Source organism: Ranitomeya imitator, chromosome 4 (assembly GCF_032444005.1).
Source record: "Ranitomeya imitator isolate aRanImi1 chromosome 4, aRanImi1.pri, whole genome shotgun sequence".
NCBI classification, from domain to species: domain Eukaryota; kingdom Metazoa; phylum Chordata; class Amphibia; order Anura; family Dendrobatidae; genus Ranitomeya; species Ranitomeya imitator.
In genome coordinates, this window is record NC_091285.1 from 464789812 (window position 1) to 464804550 (window position 14739).

Sequence of the window (14739 nt, forward strand, 5' to 3'; positions counted from 1 at the left end):
TTCATGAATGTTAAGGAAGAATAAAATGGAATGGCACAATAAATAATCATAAGAAGAAAAGTTGCAGCATTTTTAGTTAATGAAGAATTCAATGCAAACTACACAGGAGACATTCTAAAGTCATCTCAACAACAACAACACAAAATGTAACTTTGTGTTCCCTGCAGAAAGCAAATGTGTAAAGCAATGTCCCACTGGGACATACAATACAAGCGAAGAAGCAGATGGGATGACACTTGGCTTCTGTGCAGCATGCCACCAGGTATGCACAACATGCCATGGAGGATCAGCCAAGGACTGTGATTTGTGTGCTTCTGGATACTACAAACTGCTTCACCTCTGCATCCTACATTGCCCCCCTGGGTAAGTTGATGTGCTCTAATGTTCTAGTAGCTTGTGTGTACTGTCATCCATGCTAATAACTACTGCTTTGCATCTTCACTTACCTTATATATGTAACATCGAGTCATGCTATGTTCGGTCTGCTGCTTGTGTATTGTATATTTAGCTACTGGTTAATTCATGTGTTCCTGTGTTTCTAATTATTCTTGAGGAAATATGGCAAGTCTCCTTCATTGTTTCAAGTGAAATGGGCTGAAAAGCAATAACGACCACAGCAACTTCTAAAAGTATGGAGTGTAAGTAATGAAGTGGATGCAGTGCCACTCTACAGATTACCATGGCCATTTCAAACACTTGCTTGGTGGGGGTGCCAAGAATAAGACAAGGATCAGACATTAATTTTAAAGAACCCAGATGATACCCTTTTATAATGACTCTGCCTAGTTATGAATGAATGCATTTCCTTATTACTATTATTTCTATATTTATGACGCACTACTGTGTTATGAAAGTAAGTACATAATACAAATGGATAAAATAAGGGGGCGTAATGAACCCTTCCCTGATGTGCTGACAATCTGTGTCAGACTATATTCACATATCTGCGTTTTGGAGTCAGATGCTGGACTGTGATGCAACAGACCAGCACATATATGAGGCTACTGAATTCACATTAGGAGGTCTGCAGATTATCTGTGCATGGTAGTCCATACTCAGACCCTGAAAAATGTATGTGTGAATCTGGCCTTGCAGTACAGTGGGGGATTTCACTGACACATATGAAAACTCACTATACATATGCATGCCAACAAATATTTGTGATGTGCAGAAATAAATGTACAAAGACAAACAATACAAATATTACATTGAGAACATGTATATGTGTTACATGTTTATGTATTAAGAAGTAGGGATGGGTAAACCTGAAAGGTAAAGTTCGGGGTCCGCACTGAACACCTAGGGTCTGTGCACAGACCCTGAACAAGGACTTCTCCTTGTAGTCTGTGTTACTGTTTATGTTCGGCAGCCGGAATAACCATCGTTTAACAAGAAATACCAGCTCTGATCAGCAGTAAGTTTTTTACCGCCGGCCAGAGAGCTGTGGTTCCCACGCTGTCATGCTGTAAAAGGTTATCGCTGGTCACAGATGTCGGCTGATGAGAGTACTACTCTCATCAACCTACACATGGTCTCGCTGATAGCAGCAAGTACAGGCATATGATGATGAGTTTTCATCAGCCGGCGACTGTGCAATAAATAAGTAAAATTTAAAAATGGCATGGAGTATTCGTGATAACCAGCGCAGGCAAAACCAACAGCTGTGGGCTGCAGGCCTCAGCTGTCAGCATTATCCTGGCTGGTTATCAAAAATAGAGGGGTCCCCTCACCATTTTTTTAATTTAAATTATTTAAATAAATAATTTAAAAAACTGATGGGGTGTTCCCCCCATCCTTTTTGACAACTAGCCAAGCTAAAGCAGACAGCTGGGGGCTGGTATTCTCAGACAAGGGGCCTTGGATATTGGCCCTCTCCAGCCTAAAGATAGCAGTCCACAGCCACCCCAGAAAAAACACATCTATTATATGCGCCAATTCTGTGCTTTGCCCGACTCTTCCAACTTTCTCTGGTGCGGTGGCAAGTGGGGTAATGTTTGTGGACTTGATGTCCACTTTGTAATGTCAGCTGACGTCAAGCTCGGGGATTAGTAATGGAAAGGCATCTGTAACACAATCCATTAATAACCCCCGTAATTGAAAGTAAGAAGGATACACACACGTGAAAAGGTCCTTTAATTGTACAAAACACACATTTAAAATCCTTTATTTGAAATAAACACTCCGCACTTTTTTATCCATTGATTACTGTAAAATTAAAAATAAGAAAACATATTCCTCACCTGTCCAATAACAATCCATTTGTCCCATGAAGAGGCCAACTCTCCTTAATCTAGATTGCATGGCTGAGTGATGGCATAATGCAAATCCAGCCGTGAATTCATAAGAAACTGATAGACGCCTCTACACACCTCTGGGCTTCATGTCGGTTGGCATTACAAAGCTGAGATCTACCCCACATATATTACTCCACTTGCCACCGCACCGGTACAAGTAACATAGTAACATAGTAACATAGTTAGTAAGGCCGAAAAAAGACATTTGTCCATCCAGTTCAGCCTATATTCCATCATAATAAATCCCCAGATCTACGTCCTTCTACAGAACCTAATAATTGTATGATACAATATTGTTCTGCTCCAGGAAGACATCCAGGCCTCTCTTGAACCCCTCGACTGAGTTCGCCATCACCACCTCCTCAGGCAAGCAATTCCAGATTCTCACTGCCCTAACAGTAAAGAATCCTCTTCTATGTTGGTGGAAGAGTCGGGCAAAGTAGGAAGAGTCGGGCAAAGCACCAGAATCTAATAGATGCACCTTTTCTGGGGTGGTTGTGGGTTGTTATTTTTAGGCTAGGGCGGCCAATATCCATGGCCCCTACTAAGCCTGAGAATAGTAGCCCCCAGCTGTCTGCTTTAGCTTGGCTGGTTGTCAAAAATGTGGGGGACTTCAAGCCGTTTTTTAAATGATTTATTTCAATAATTAAAATAAATGTTGTGGGGACCCCTCTATTTTTGATAACCAGTCAAGATAAAGCTGACAGCTGGAGGCTGCAGCTCGCAGCTGTCAACTTCACTTGTGCTGATTATCAAGAATAGGAAAGACCCCAAGTCTGTTTACATTTTTTTTCTTTACATACAGCACTGGAGCTTACTGTACATGTAAATGAATAAATATGTAATTGAGAAAATGGTGTGGTATCACCCTTAATTTTTCTATCTGTCTGAGAGAAAGCTGATAGCTGGGACTGATGTTATTATTCTGGGAAGGGGCCAATATCCATTAAGCTTCCTATGCTATTAATATTATCTTACAGCTGTCTGCGTAGCTTTTACTGGTTAGTAAATGAGAGACCATGCAAAAAAAATGATGTGGCGTTTCCCCTAATATTTTTAACCAGCAAAGGCTAAACAGACAGCTGTAGGCTGATATTAATAGGCTGTGTAGTATTAAAAATGCATAGGACGCCAGTCACACATATACGTGTGATGCACAGTGATGCTTAATACTACACAGCTTTCCACTTCATGAATTGGTAGGTTTGTGAGTGCCCTGTTTGCATCAGTATTTTGCACCTGTTCTGCCCCCACCTTTATCAGGGGGGTCTGCTGCATCCTGCTAGTGCATTGGTAATCTGACCTAGTGTTTGTAAGGCTGTATCTATTTCCTGTGATGTTTTTTCTTTAATATGTAGCTGCCTCTTTTTAAAGGGTCCAAATGAATTTGGACAGTTATCTCAAAAGCTCTTTAATGGATTGCATGGGCTATTCCCTCATTATTCCATCATCAATTAAGCAGCTAAAAGGACTGGATCTGATTTCAGATGTTTCTGGCATTTGCATTTGGAAGCTTTGCTGTGAACCCATAACATACAGTCAAAGGAGCTCTCAATATAAGAGAAACAGATCATCATTAGGAGAATGCATTGGGGAGCTTGGGAACTCAAAAAGGCCTGGAGGTCGACAGAAGACTTCTGTGGTGGATGATCACAGAATCCTTTACAAAAAATAGAAAAAACAGATTAGAATTCGCCAAAAAACATCAAAAGAAGTCAGCTAAATTCTGGAAAAACATAAAATAAACGTCTGCCATAGTGATGGGAAGAAGAAAGCATGGAGAAGGCTTGGAACGGCTCATGATCCAAAGCATATCACATCATCTGTTAAACATGGTGGAGACAGTGTTATGTCATGGGAATGCATGGTTTCCAATGGCACTGGGACACTAGTGTTTACTGATGATGTGACTGAAGACAGAAGCAGCTGGATGAATTCTAAAGTGTACAGGGTTATACTTTCTGTTGAGATTCAACCAAATGAAGCAAGGTTGATTGGATAGCGCTTCACAATACAGATGTACAATGACACAAAACATACTGCAAAACCAACCCAGGAGTTTTTAAGGCAAAGAAGTGAAATATTCTGCAAAAGCTGAGTCAATCACCAGATCTCAACCCCATCGAGCATGCATTTCACAAGGCAAAACTTATGGCAGAACCACCCACAAACAAGCAACAATTGAAGTCACTTGCAGTAAAGGCCTGGTAAAGCATCAAAGCTGGAAACCCAGCGTTTAGTGATGTCTACGGCTTCCAGAATTCAGGTGGTCATTGCCTGCAATAGATTCTCTACAAAGTATTAAAATGAAGATTTTATTTATGACAAAGTTAATTCATCCGAATACTTTTGAGCCCCCAAAATGAGGAGGCTTTGTAGAAACAATGGTTGTAGTTCTTAAATGTTTCACAGGATATTTTAAACCCCTTTTGTTAAACTGGAAAGCTGACACTTCATTTACATCTCAATTGTTTAATATTCAATGAAAAAATAATGGCCTGCAGAGCCCAAATTACAAAGATTCAGTAAATGTCCAAATTTTTCTTGACCTAACTGTACAGTATATATAATACTGTATTGCAGTATCTTAATATACAGTTTACTTACCTTGCAATGTCTTCATATCCTGTTCCATCCAGATGTGTCCGGATCCCAGAATTCCAAGCGGCGGACGTTCACCGACCTCCATATCGGGACACCCAAGTGAAGGGTGTCTCATTATGGGAACTGCTGGTGGTACCAGCCTCTTGCGCTGTACCACCAGCAGAACACCGTTGCACCACACACACACACTGCATACGCCGTGCACACCACACACACACACACACACACACAAACACACACTGTATCTGCTGTACTCACCACACACACACACTGCATACGCCATATGCAGCCTCTTGCACGGTACCACCAGCGGAACACTGTCAGAAACACGCGGCTGCCGGGATCAGTCGAATGATTCACTGACCGCCACCATCTTTGTACAGGAGGAGCACATAGCACATGGGGTAGACAGGTCAAAGAAGAGAGCACAGACAGGAGAAGTCAGCACAAAGAAAGAGAGAGTGGATAGGTGGGTGAGCACATGGGGGGAGAGATTCTCAATGCTGCAAAGCCTGCCCCCATCGTGACATTACCGCCCTTCCGAGGCGATAGCATCGGGCCTCCTTCTAGTATAATATAACTGACATTCTTATATGAAGCCCAGTTAGTGTGTCCTTCAGCAGGCACCTAACTCTCATGGCAATCCATTGGCCCACCTTGCAAGGGAATGATAGCAATGGGAATTGGTGCCCTTCATACACCCTGTTGAGCCATAGCAATTGTCACACCAGATCTACTAATTAGAAAGGATGCTAAAACAATGCCAGCAGGTAGGAGGAGGTTTTCAGTGGTCTGGTCAGGCTGCCATGGACTACTGATGTGGTCACTGGGCCAGGGTCTGGCAAATCTTTAAGAGAAATTGCTCGTAGTAATACAACTATAAGAGGATAGCAACCACATTGTTTTGTCATATTAAAGAAATAATAGGATTTGTTAATTTAGACACGTGCTGTATTACTTTGCTCCTGCTGATGTAAAAGGTTCCTGTTGTTTTGCGTATGCATCTTCTATGGAGATCTACTGTATGTGCTTCCATCCATGATGTCAGAGCTCAAAACTAATGGAAACATTAATGAAGTTATTAGAGATAATGTACAAAGCATTGGCACAGTACTCATTTGTACTAGGCATTTGTGTAGTCAAGGCAAAAATTCCATTACGCTCCCTTCTTCTCATGGTGAGCTTTAGTATATTTATTTTAACAAGACAGATGAGGGCGATCATTGAATTAATTATAATCACAATGCACTTGCACAGTACACCGTCATCTATAAAAAAATATATTTTAACTTAAAATTGTGTCCCCTCCCCCTGTATACATTATCCCCTGGTCCAGCCCTACTTTAGAGAACAAAAAAGTTTAGATTAAAAACACCAATTTAAAAATACTATAGAACTCATCCAATAGTTCATACCATCATAGTCTATTCAACTACTTACACACAGAGAAGCATGGGGGAGAGTGTTGGAGTAGAAGTAAATGGAAATTGAGATTGAGGATGCAGAAGAGGCTGAAAAGTATCCTTATTTGAAGGGGTTGCTAATCTTTTTTTCTTGAAAGCTCACCACTCCCCTGCCTCTCTTTCAGCTTGCAAAGGGATGTTGTACTCCTGAAGAGCGACAGTTCAGACCAACAGCAAAGTCGCTCCACTGGTCTGCTGCAGAGGCAACTTTTCCTCTGCAGGTTCGGAGGAGCGCAGGGACATTGAAGCTGGTAGGATCCAGCAATCCAGTTGACTTCAGAGCTGAGTTTGCAAGCTCTTAAAGGGAACCTGTCACCTGAATTTGGCGGGACCGGTTTTCGGTCATATGGGCGGAGTTTTCGGGTGTTTGATTCACCCTTTCCTTACCCGCTGGCTGCAATCTTGCCTTGCGAAGGCGTGTACTATGGAGGACATAGAATGAACTTCAATCCAATATTGCGGCCACCATGCAGCCAGCGGGTAAGGAAAGGGTGAATCAAACACCTGAAAACTCCGCCCATATGACCGAAAACCGGTCCCGCCAAATTCAGGTGACAGGTTCCCTTTAAGAAGGGAGCTTGCAGGTGCACGCTCCTTGCCTGGAAAGCCATCCAATGAGGTTAGTCCGGAGTTGTAATGAGTAGCACACTATAAAATTAAAAATCTCTCTCTTCTTAAGAACAGGGAAGATTTTTAATAAGGTAAAGTGCAAAGTTGCTTGTTCTTATGATCACTTTGCAATTTTACCCATTTAAGAGCTTGTACACAGTATACAAACTATTGCCCCCTTTATTGTATCTCAAATCTGATAAATATCCATGCCGTGAATGGTAAAGTGTTAAAATGTAAAAGATTTGCCACGCCACTGTCTTGCTACTTTCTGAAATATATGCAAATTCCTCTGGAGTAAAAAAGGGAAAAAAAAGGAAAATGAAGAAACTTCAAATCATTTGGGAAAAGCCATAAAGTTTTCAGCATTTCATTTATGGCACACAGTATATTTCAAATAATACATAGAGAATATGAGACCTCGCATGAGTCCAGCTCATTACTACTTCCTCTGCAAAATGATCTCATTAGAACATGCATAAAGCTATCAGACTGTAATAAAATAATGACATATAAAATGCCTTCTGCACTTCAGATTCCTTAGCATAGGTGCCTGTTACATGGAAATCTGGCTCAGATTAAGCGTTCTCGGGAATTTGTTATATGAAATACAAATTCAATTTGAGGTTCTAATTTAGATAGAGAATATGTTTTCTCAATTTACTTTTTTTTCTTAATAGGCTAAATATGTGTGAATTACTTAGATTCTATACGCTTTAATTTTCATATATTATAAAGATTTTAGTTTATTATACCATTAACTGCATTAAAACTATAATTAAAACTAAACAGAATGTGCCTGTATCCTTCAGCAATAGATGCTTAGAACTTTAGAACTAAAAGACCATACTGCTGTATAGAAACATTCTGTCAGAATCTAAGACTGATGATTTATTATGAAAATTGATGAAATAATGGTGGCTAAAGAAGCTGGCTATCCGCAAAACTGCCCGTTTGCTTCCCGCTTGCTAACGTTTGTCTCCCAAATGGTAGACACAATGTACAGTGCCTTGCAAAAGTATGCGGCCCCCTTGAACTTTTCATCCTTTTCCCACATATCATGCTTCAAACATAAAGATACCAAATGTAAATTTTTGGTGAAAAATCAACAACAAGTAGAACACAATTGTGAAGTTGAACAAAATTTATTGGCTATTTTAAATTTTTGTGGAAATTCAAAAATTGAAAAGTGGGGCGTGCAATATTATTCGGCCCCTTTACTTTCAGTGCAGCAATCTCACTCCAAAAGATCATTGAGGATCTCTGAATGATCCAATGTTGTCCTAAATGCCTAATGATGATAAATATAATCCACCTGTGTGTAATCAAATCTCTGTATAAATGCACCTGCTCTGTGATAGTCTCAGGATTCTGTTTGAAGCACAGAGAGCATCATGAAGACCAAGGAACACAACAGGCAGGTCCATGATACTGTTGTGGAGAAGTTTAAAGATGGATTTGGATACAAAATGATTTCCAAAACTTTAAACATCCCAAGGAGCACCGTGCAAGTGATCATATTGAAATGGAAGGAGTATCATATCATTGCAAATCTACCAAGAGCCGGCCGTCCCTCTAAACTTTCATCTCAAACAAGGAGAAGACTGATCAGAGATGCAGCCAAGAGGCCCATGATCACTCTGGATGAACTGCAGAGATCTACAGCTGAGGTGGGACAGTCTGTCCATAGGACAACAATCAGTTGTACACTGCACAAATCTGGCCTTTATGGAAGAGTGGCAAGAAGAAAGCTATTTCCCAAAGATATCCATAAAAAGTGTTGTTTAAAGTTTCCATGAAACCAAAATCAAACTTTTTGTCAATAATGCCAAACGATATGTTTGGCGTAAAGGCAACACAGCTCATCACCCTGAACACACCATCCCCACTGTCAAACATGGTGGTGGCAGCATCATGGTTTGGGCCTGCTTTTCTTCAGCAGGGACGGGGAAGATGGTTAAAATTGATGGGAACATGGATGGAGCCAAATACTGGACCTTTCTTGAAGAAAACCTGTTGGTGTCTGCAAAAGACCTGAGACCAGGACGGAGATTTGTCTTCCAACATGACAATGATCCCAAACATAAAGCAAAACCTACAATGGAATGGTTCACAAATAAACGTATCCAGGTGTTAGAATGGCCAAGTCAAAGTCCAGACCTCAATCCAATCGAGAATCTGTGGAAAGAGCTGAAAACTGCTGTTCACAAACGATCTCCTTCAAACCTCACTGAGCTCGAGCTGTTTGCCAAGGAAGAATGTTTAAGAATTTCAGTCTTTCGATGTACAAAACTGATAGAGACATACCCTAAGCGACTTGCAGCTGTAATCGCAGCAAAAGGTGGAGCAACAAAGTATTAAGTTAAAGGGGCCGAATAATATTGCACGCCCCACTTTTCAGTATTTGAATTTCCACAAAAATTTAAAATAACCAATAAATTTCGTTCAATTTCACAATTGTGTTCCACTTGTTGTTGATTCTTCACCAAAAATTTACATTTGGTATCTTTATGTTTGAAGCATGATATGTGGGAAAAGGTTGAAAAGTTCCAGGGGGCCAAATACTTTCGCAAGGCATTGTAAATGTGATATGGCAGCTGTCAGTAATATTCTCCAGATATACTGGAGATAAAAACCATACAAGTACCCACTAAAGTTATACATACTAGTGACTTACAAAGCTTATTATTCCTGACCAGCAATTGACAGAATATCAAGAGCATCAGGTTGAATGCAAAAAAATTATTGCAAAATTATAGATGATAAAAAGAGCCAATTGCTGTGACTGTCTACTTGAAATGGGTGTAACTGTACAGATTCTGCTTTGGAACTTCAAATCAAGGATAAAAGTGGTCAGATAACTGGCTAACGGAAACTCATGTCACAATAGTGACCTAATAGGCAACTAATTTACGGGGAGCAAGCTTTAAAAAACAATGGCAATTAGTAAAGTGTCTCGGTCATGAGAACTTTTTTATAGTTGACCTTGTTCTATAACTATGTAAAATTCTCATAAAAAAATTAAAACCTACTGCAGCCGAGACCAAAGTGGGCAGCTGTGCCTGACACCCAGGCGAAAAGTGAACTCTAAGGCCGGCGTCACACTTGCGAGTTTTACGGACGTAAGAGCGCAGAAACTACGTCCGTAAAACTCGCAAAAAATACGGCACAATTATTCTCTATGCCCCTGCTCCTATCTGCCGTATTTTACTGATCAGTATTATACGGCTTTCTACGGCCGTACAAAATCGCAGCATGCTGCGTTTGTCACCGTACTGCGCAAGAAATACGCCAATGAAAGTCTATGGAAGCGTGAAAAATACGGGTTACACACGGACAAGCAGTGTGACTTGCGAGAAATACGCAGCGCTGTTAGAGAGAAAAGCCGGTAATTCAGTGCGGTGTACAGTAAAATCACAGACAGCTTACAGTAGAATAGGTAGAATAAATGTGTACACATAGAATAGGTATATATATATATATATATATATATGTCAGTGAGACACATATATGTATATATATTAATAGTTATTCCAGCGCTATACAGCTTGAAAGCCGGTAATTCAATTACCGACTTTTTCTTTCTCCTTCCTAAAACCCGACATGATTTGAGACATGGTTTACATACAGTAAACCATGTCTTCTCTCCATTTTTTTTGCAGATTCCACACTACTAATGTCAGTAGTGTGTATCTGCAAAATTTGGCCGTTCTAGCTCTTAAAATAAAGGGTTAAATGGCGGAATAAATTGGCGTGGGCTCCCGCGCAATTTTCTCCGCCAGAGTAGTAAAGCCAGTGACTGAGGGCAGATATTAATAGCCTGGAGAGGGTCCACGGTTATTGGCCCCCCCCTGGCTAAAAATATCTGCCCCCAGCCACCCCAGAAAAGTCACATCTGGAAGATGTGCCTATTCTGGCACTTGGCCACTCTCTTCCCATTCCCGTGTAGCGGTGGGATATGGGGTAATGAAGGGTTAATGCCACCTTGCTATTGTAAGGTGACATTAAGCCAAATTAATAATGGAGAGGCGTCAATTATGACACCTATCCATTATTAATCCAAATGTAGTAAAGGGTTAAATAAAACACAAACACATTATTTAAAATTATTTTATTGAAATAAAAACAATGGTTGTTGGAGTATTTTATTCTACGCCCAATCCAGTCACTGAAGACCCTCGTTCTGTGAAAGAAAAAACATAATAAACCAACAATATACTTACCCTCCGCAGATCTGTAACGTCCAACGATGTAAATCCTTCTGAAGAGGTTAAAACATTTTGCAGCAAGGAGCTTTGCTAATGCAGGCTACTCCTCGCTGCAAAACCCCGGGGAATGAGTCTAAATATAGATCAATGATCTATATTTAGGTTCATTTGCGGTGAGGCGCCCTCTGCTGGATGTTCATAGATCGTGGGAACTTACCTAGAAAGCTCCCAGGCTTTCTAGGAAAGTTCCCACGATCTATGAACATCCAGCAGAGGGCGCCTCACCGCAAATGAAGCTAAATATAGATCATTGATCTATATTTAGACTCATTCCCCGGGGTTTTGCAGCGAGGAGTAGCATTGCATTAGCAAAGCTCCTTGCTGCAAAATGTTTTAACCCCTTCAGAAGGATTTACATCGTTGGACGTTACAGATCTGCGGAGGGTAAGTATATTGTTGGTTTATTATGTTTTTTCTTTCACAGAACGAGGGTCTTCAGTGACTGGATTGGGCGTAGAATAAAATACTCCAACAACCATTGTTTTTATTTCATTAAAATAATTTTAAATAATGTGTTTGTGTTTTATTTAACCCTTTACTACAATTGGATTAATAATGGATAGGTGTCATAATTGACGCCTCTCCATTATTAATTAGGCTTAATGTCACCTTACAATAGCAAGGTGGCATTAACCCTTCATTACCCCATATCCCACCGCTACACGGGAATGGGAAGAGAGTGGCCAAGTGCCAGAAAAGGCGCATATTCCAGATGTGCCTTTTCTGGGGTGGCTGGGGGCAGATATTTTTAGCCAGGGGGGGGGCCAATAACCGTGGACCCTCTCCAGGCTATTAATATCTGCCCTCAGTCACTGGCTTTACTACTCTGGCGGAGAAAATTGCGCGGAAGCCCACGCCAATTTTTTCCGCCATTTAACCCTTTATTTTAAGAGCTAGAACGGCCAAATTTTGCAGATACACACTACTGACATTAGTAGTGTGGAATCTGCAAAAAAAATGGAGAGAAGACATGGTTTACTGTATGTAAACCATGTCTCAAATCATGTCGGGTTTTAGGAAGGAGAAAGAAAAAGCCGGTAATTGAATTACCGGCTTTCAAGCTGTATAGCGCTGGAATAAATATTAATATATATACATATATGTGTCTACTGACATATATATATATATATATATATATATATATATATATATATAGACAGTATATATATATATTTTCTTTTCTTTTTGGGACACATGGATCACTTCTATAGCGGTATGTTGGTTTTGCAAGCCTGCGAGAAAACCACGCAGTACGGATGCCATACGGATTACATACGGAGGATGCCATGCGCAAAAAACGCTGACACACCCTGCCTACGGAGGAGCTACGGACCACTATTTTCGGGACTTTTCAGCGTATTACGGCCGTAATATACGGACCGTATTGTTTTACGCTGTGTGTGACGCCGGCCTAATAATGAGGAGAACCATAATTATCAGCTGGTCGCAGTCAACAAGCATCTCTGGAAATGTTATCAGCAATGTTGCTGGCTTGAACAACAAATTTGCAGTGCTTAGTTTTGCTCACACGAGCGTATGACACGGCCGAGTGATATGTTTTATCTGATAGCCCTCGGCCCAATGTTATGCTACGGGGCAGTGCACATCAGCAATTATTTTCTTATGGTGATTCATGTATGGGTGCATGTGAAACATCAGACTGCACTTATACGTCATCCCAGTGCAGTCCGATATACACTGAGACAGACAGTGGAGGAGATGGAGAAATTACTTTCTCTGTCTCCTCTGCACCTGTGCTGCAATGCTTTCATACAAGACGATCGTAGGAGATTGCACTCAGGCTCTCGCATCGGATGTTATACGCTCATCTGTCTCCAGCCTAAATGTCCTTTTCAGCTAGTTGCCAGGATCAGTATATATTTATTCCAACTATGGTTATGGCTCAGAAAGAAAAAAATTGTACTCACTTAGGCCAGGATCACATTAGCGTTTCTGTGCGCATCGTATCATCTGCAAGTGCAAACACATGCCAAAACGCATGCTTACGCCTCCGCATCATCTTACGAATGATGCAAAAAAAAAACTGCTGCATGTGCATATGCGTTTAAATGTGTTTTGGCATGCGTTTGAATTGTTTATGTGCATGGTAGAGGTGGTGAAATCATTTCCTGGACATGCGCAGTCTAAAGTACAGTATGTATGAGTATCGAACACATGCGTACGTATGTCGTTGTGTACCAATGCGTTCCGATAGACAGTAATGCGTTTTTTATGGACTCATCCGCATGCGCATGATTGCGCAATATTTGACGCCTCAAAAAATGCAACATGTTTCGTTCACCGGACACCGCCACACACTGTGAAACGACGCATGCGAACACATGCAAAAACATGTCCCTGCATACATCAAGTTAAAGATATGTATGCATGACGCATGCAGATCTATACGGATCATACTCTGCGCACATATACGCTAATGTGAACCCGGCCTTTACCCAGAGTCTCCGACAAGCCCACCAGGTAGGTCCTCTACTATTCATCCATGCAGGGCCAGCATCAGCACCCGGCGCACCCGGGCAAGTGCCGGGGCCCTGAGAAGGCAGGGGGCCCACTCGCCGCCGGGGACAATGGCGCACTATAGTTCCGGCCCCCACGAGTGGACCCCCCACCTGCTCCGGGCCCCGTCACTGCGATACTTACCTCTCCCGGTTCCAGCGCTGCAGCGTCTTCTATCCTCTGACTGTGACGTTCAGGTCAGAGGGCGCGATGACGTCACCAGTGCGCACCCTCTGCCTGAGCAGTCACAGCACAGAGAGCAGGAAGACGCCGACGGTGAGGATTCCAGAGCAGAGCAGCGGCAAGCAATGAGAGGTGAGTATTTCATTTTTTTTTTTTATATTTGGAGCAATATATGGAGACCATCAGAAGGGGCCCATATATGGAGCATTATATGGGGCTAATTCTATATGGAGTATCTTATGGGGCCAATAATATAGGGAGCATCTTATGAAGCCAATTATATGGGGCCAATATAATATGGAGCCAATTTAATTTGGAGCATCTTATGGGGCCAATTCAATATGGAGTAGTATATGGGGACAATAATATATGAAGCATCTTATGGGACTAATTATATATGGAGCATTTTATATGGCCAATTATATATGGAGCATTATATGGGGCCAATTATTTTTGGAGCATTATATGGGACCCATTCTGTAAGGAGTATTATATGGGGCCCATTATGTATGGAGCATCATATGGGGCCCATTCTGTATGGAGCAATATATGGGACTCAGTATACTGTATGGGGCCAATCACATACTGTATGGAGCATTATATGAGGCCCATTCTGTAAGGAGTGTTATATGGGGCCCATTCTGTAAGGAGCAATATATGGGACTCAGTATACTGTATGGGGCCAATCATATACTGTATGTAGCATTATATGAGGCCCATTATATATGGAGCAATAGATGGGGCCCGTCATATGCTGTATGGAGAATTATATGGGGCTCACTATACTGTATGGAGCATTAC

At 41.4% G+C, this 14739-nt stretch overlaps 1 protein-coding gene across 1 annotated transcript in view; it reads left to right on the forward strand.

Annotated features, from left to right (window-relative positions):
• LOC138676489 (proprotein convertase subtilisin/kexin type 5-like) overlaps positions 1–14739 on the forward strand; it is a 349710-nt gene that overhangs the window by 302055 nt on the left and 32916 nt on the right. The window contains exon 12 of the mRNA XM_069765826.1: positions 168–363. Within this exon, the coding sequence (XP_069621927.1) occupies positions 168–363 (196 nt within the window). The remainder of the gene's footprint in view (positions 1–167; positions 364–14739) is intronic.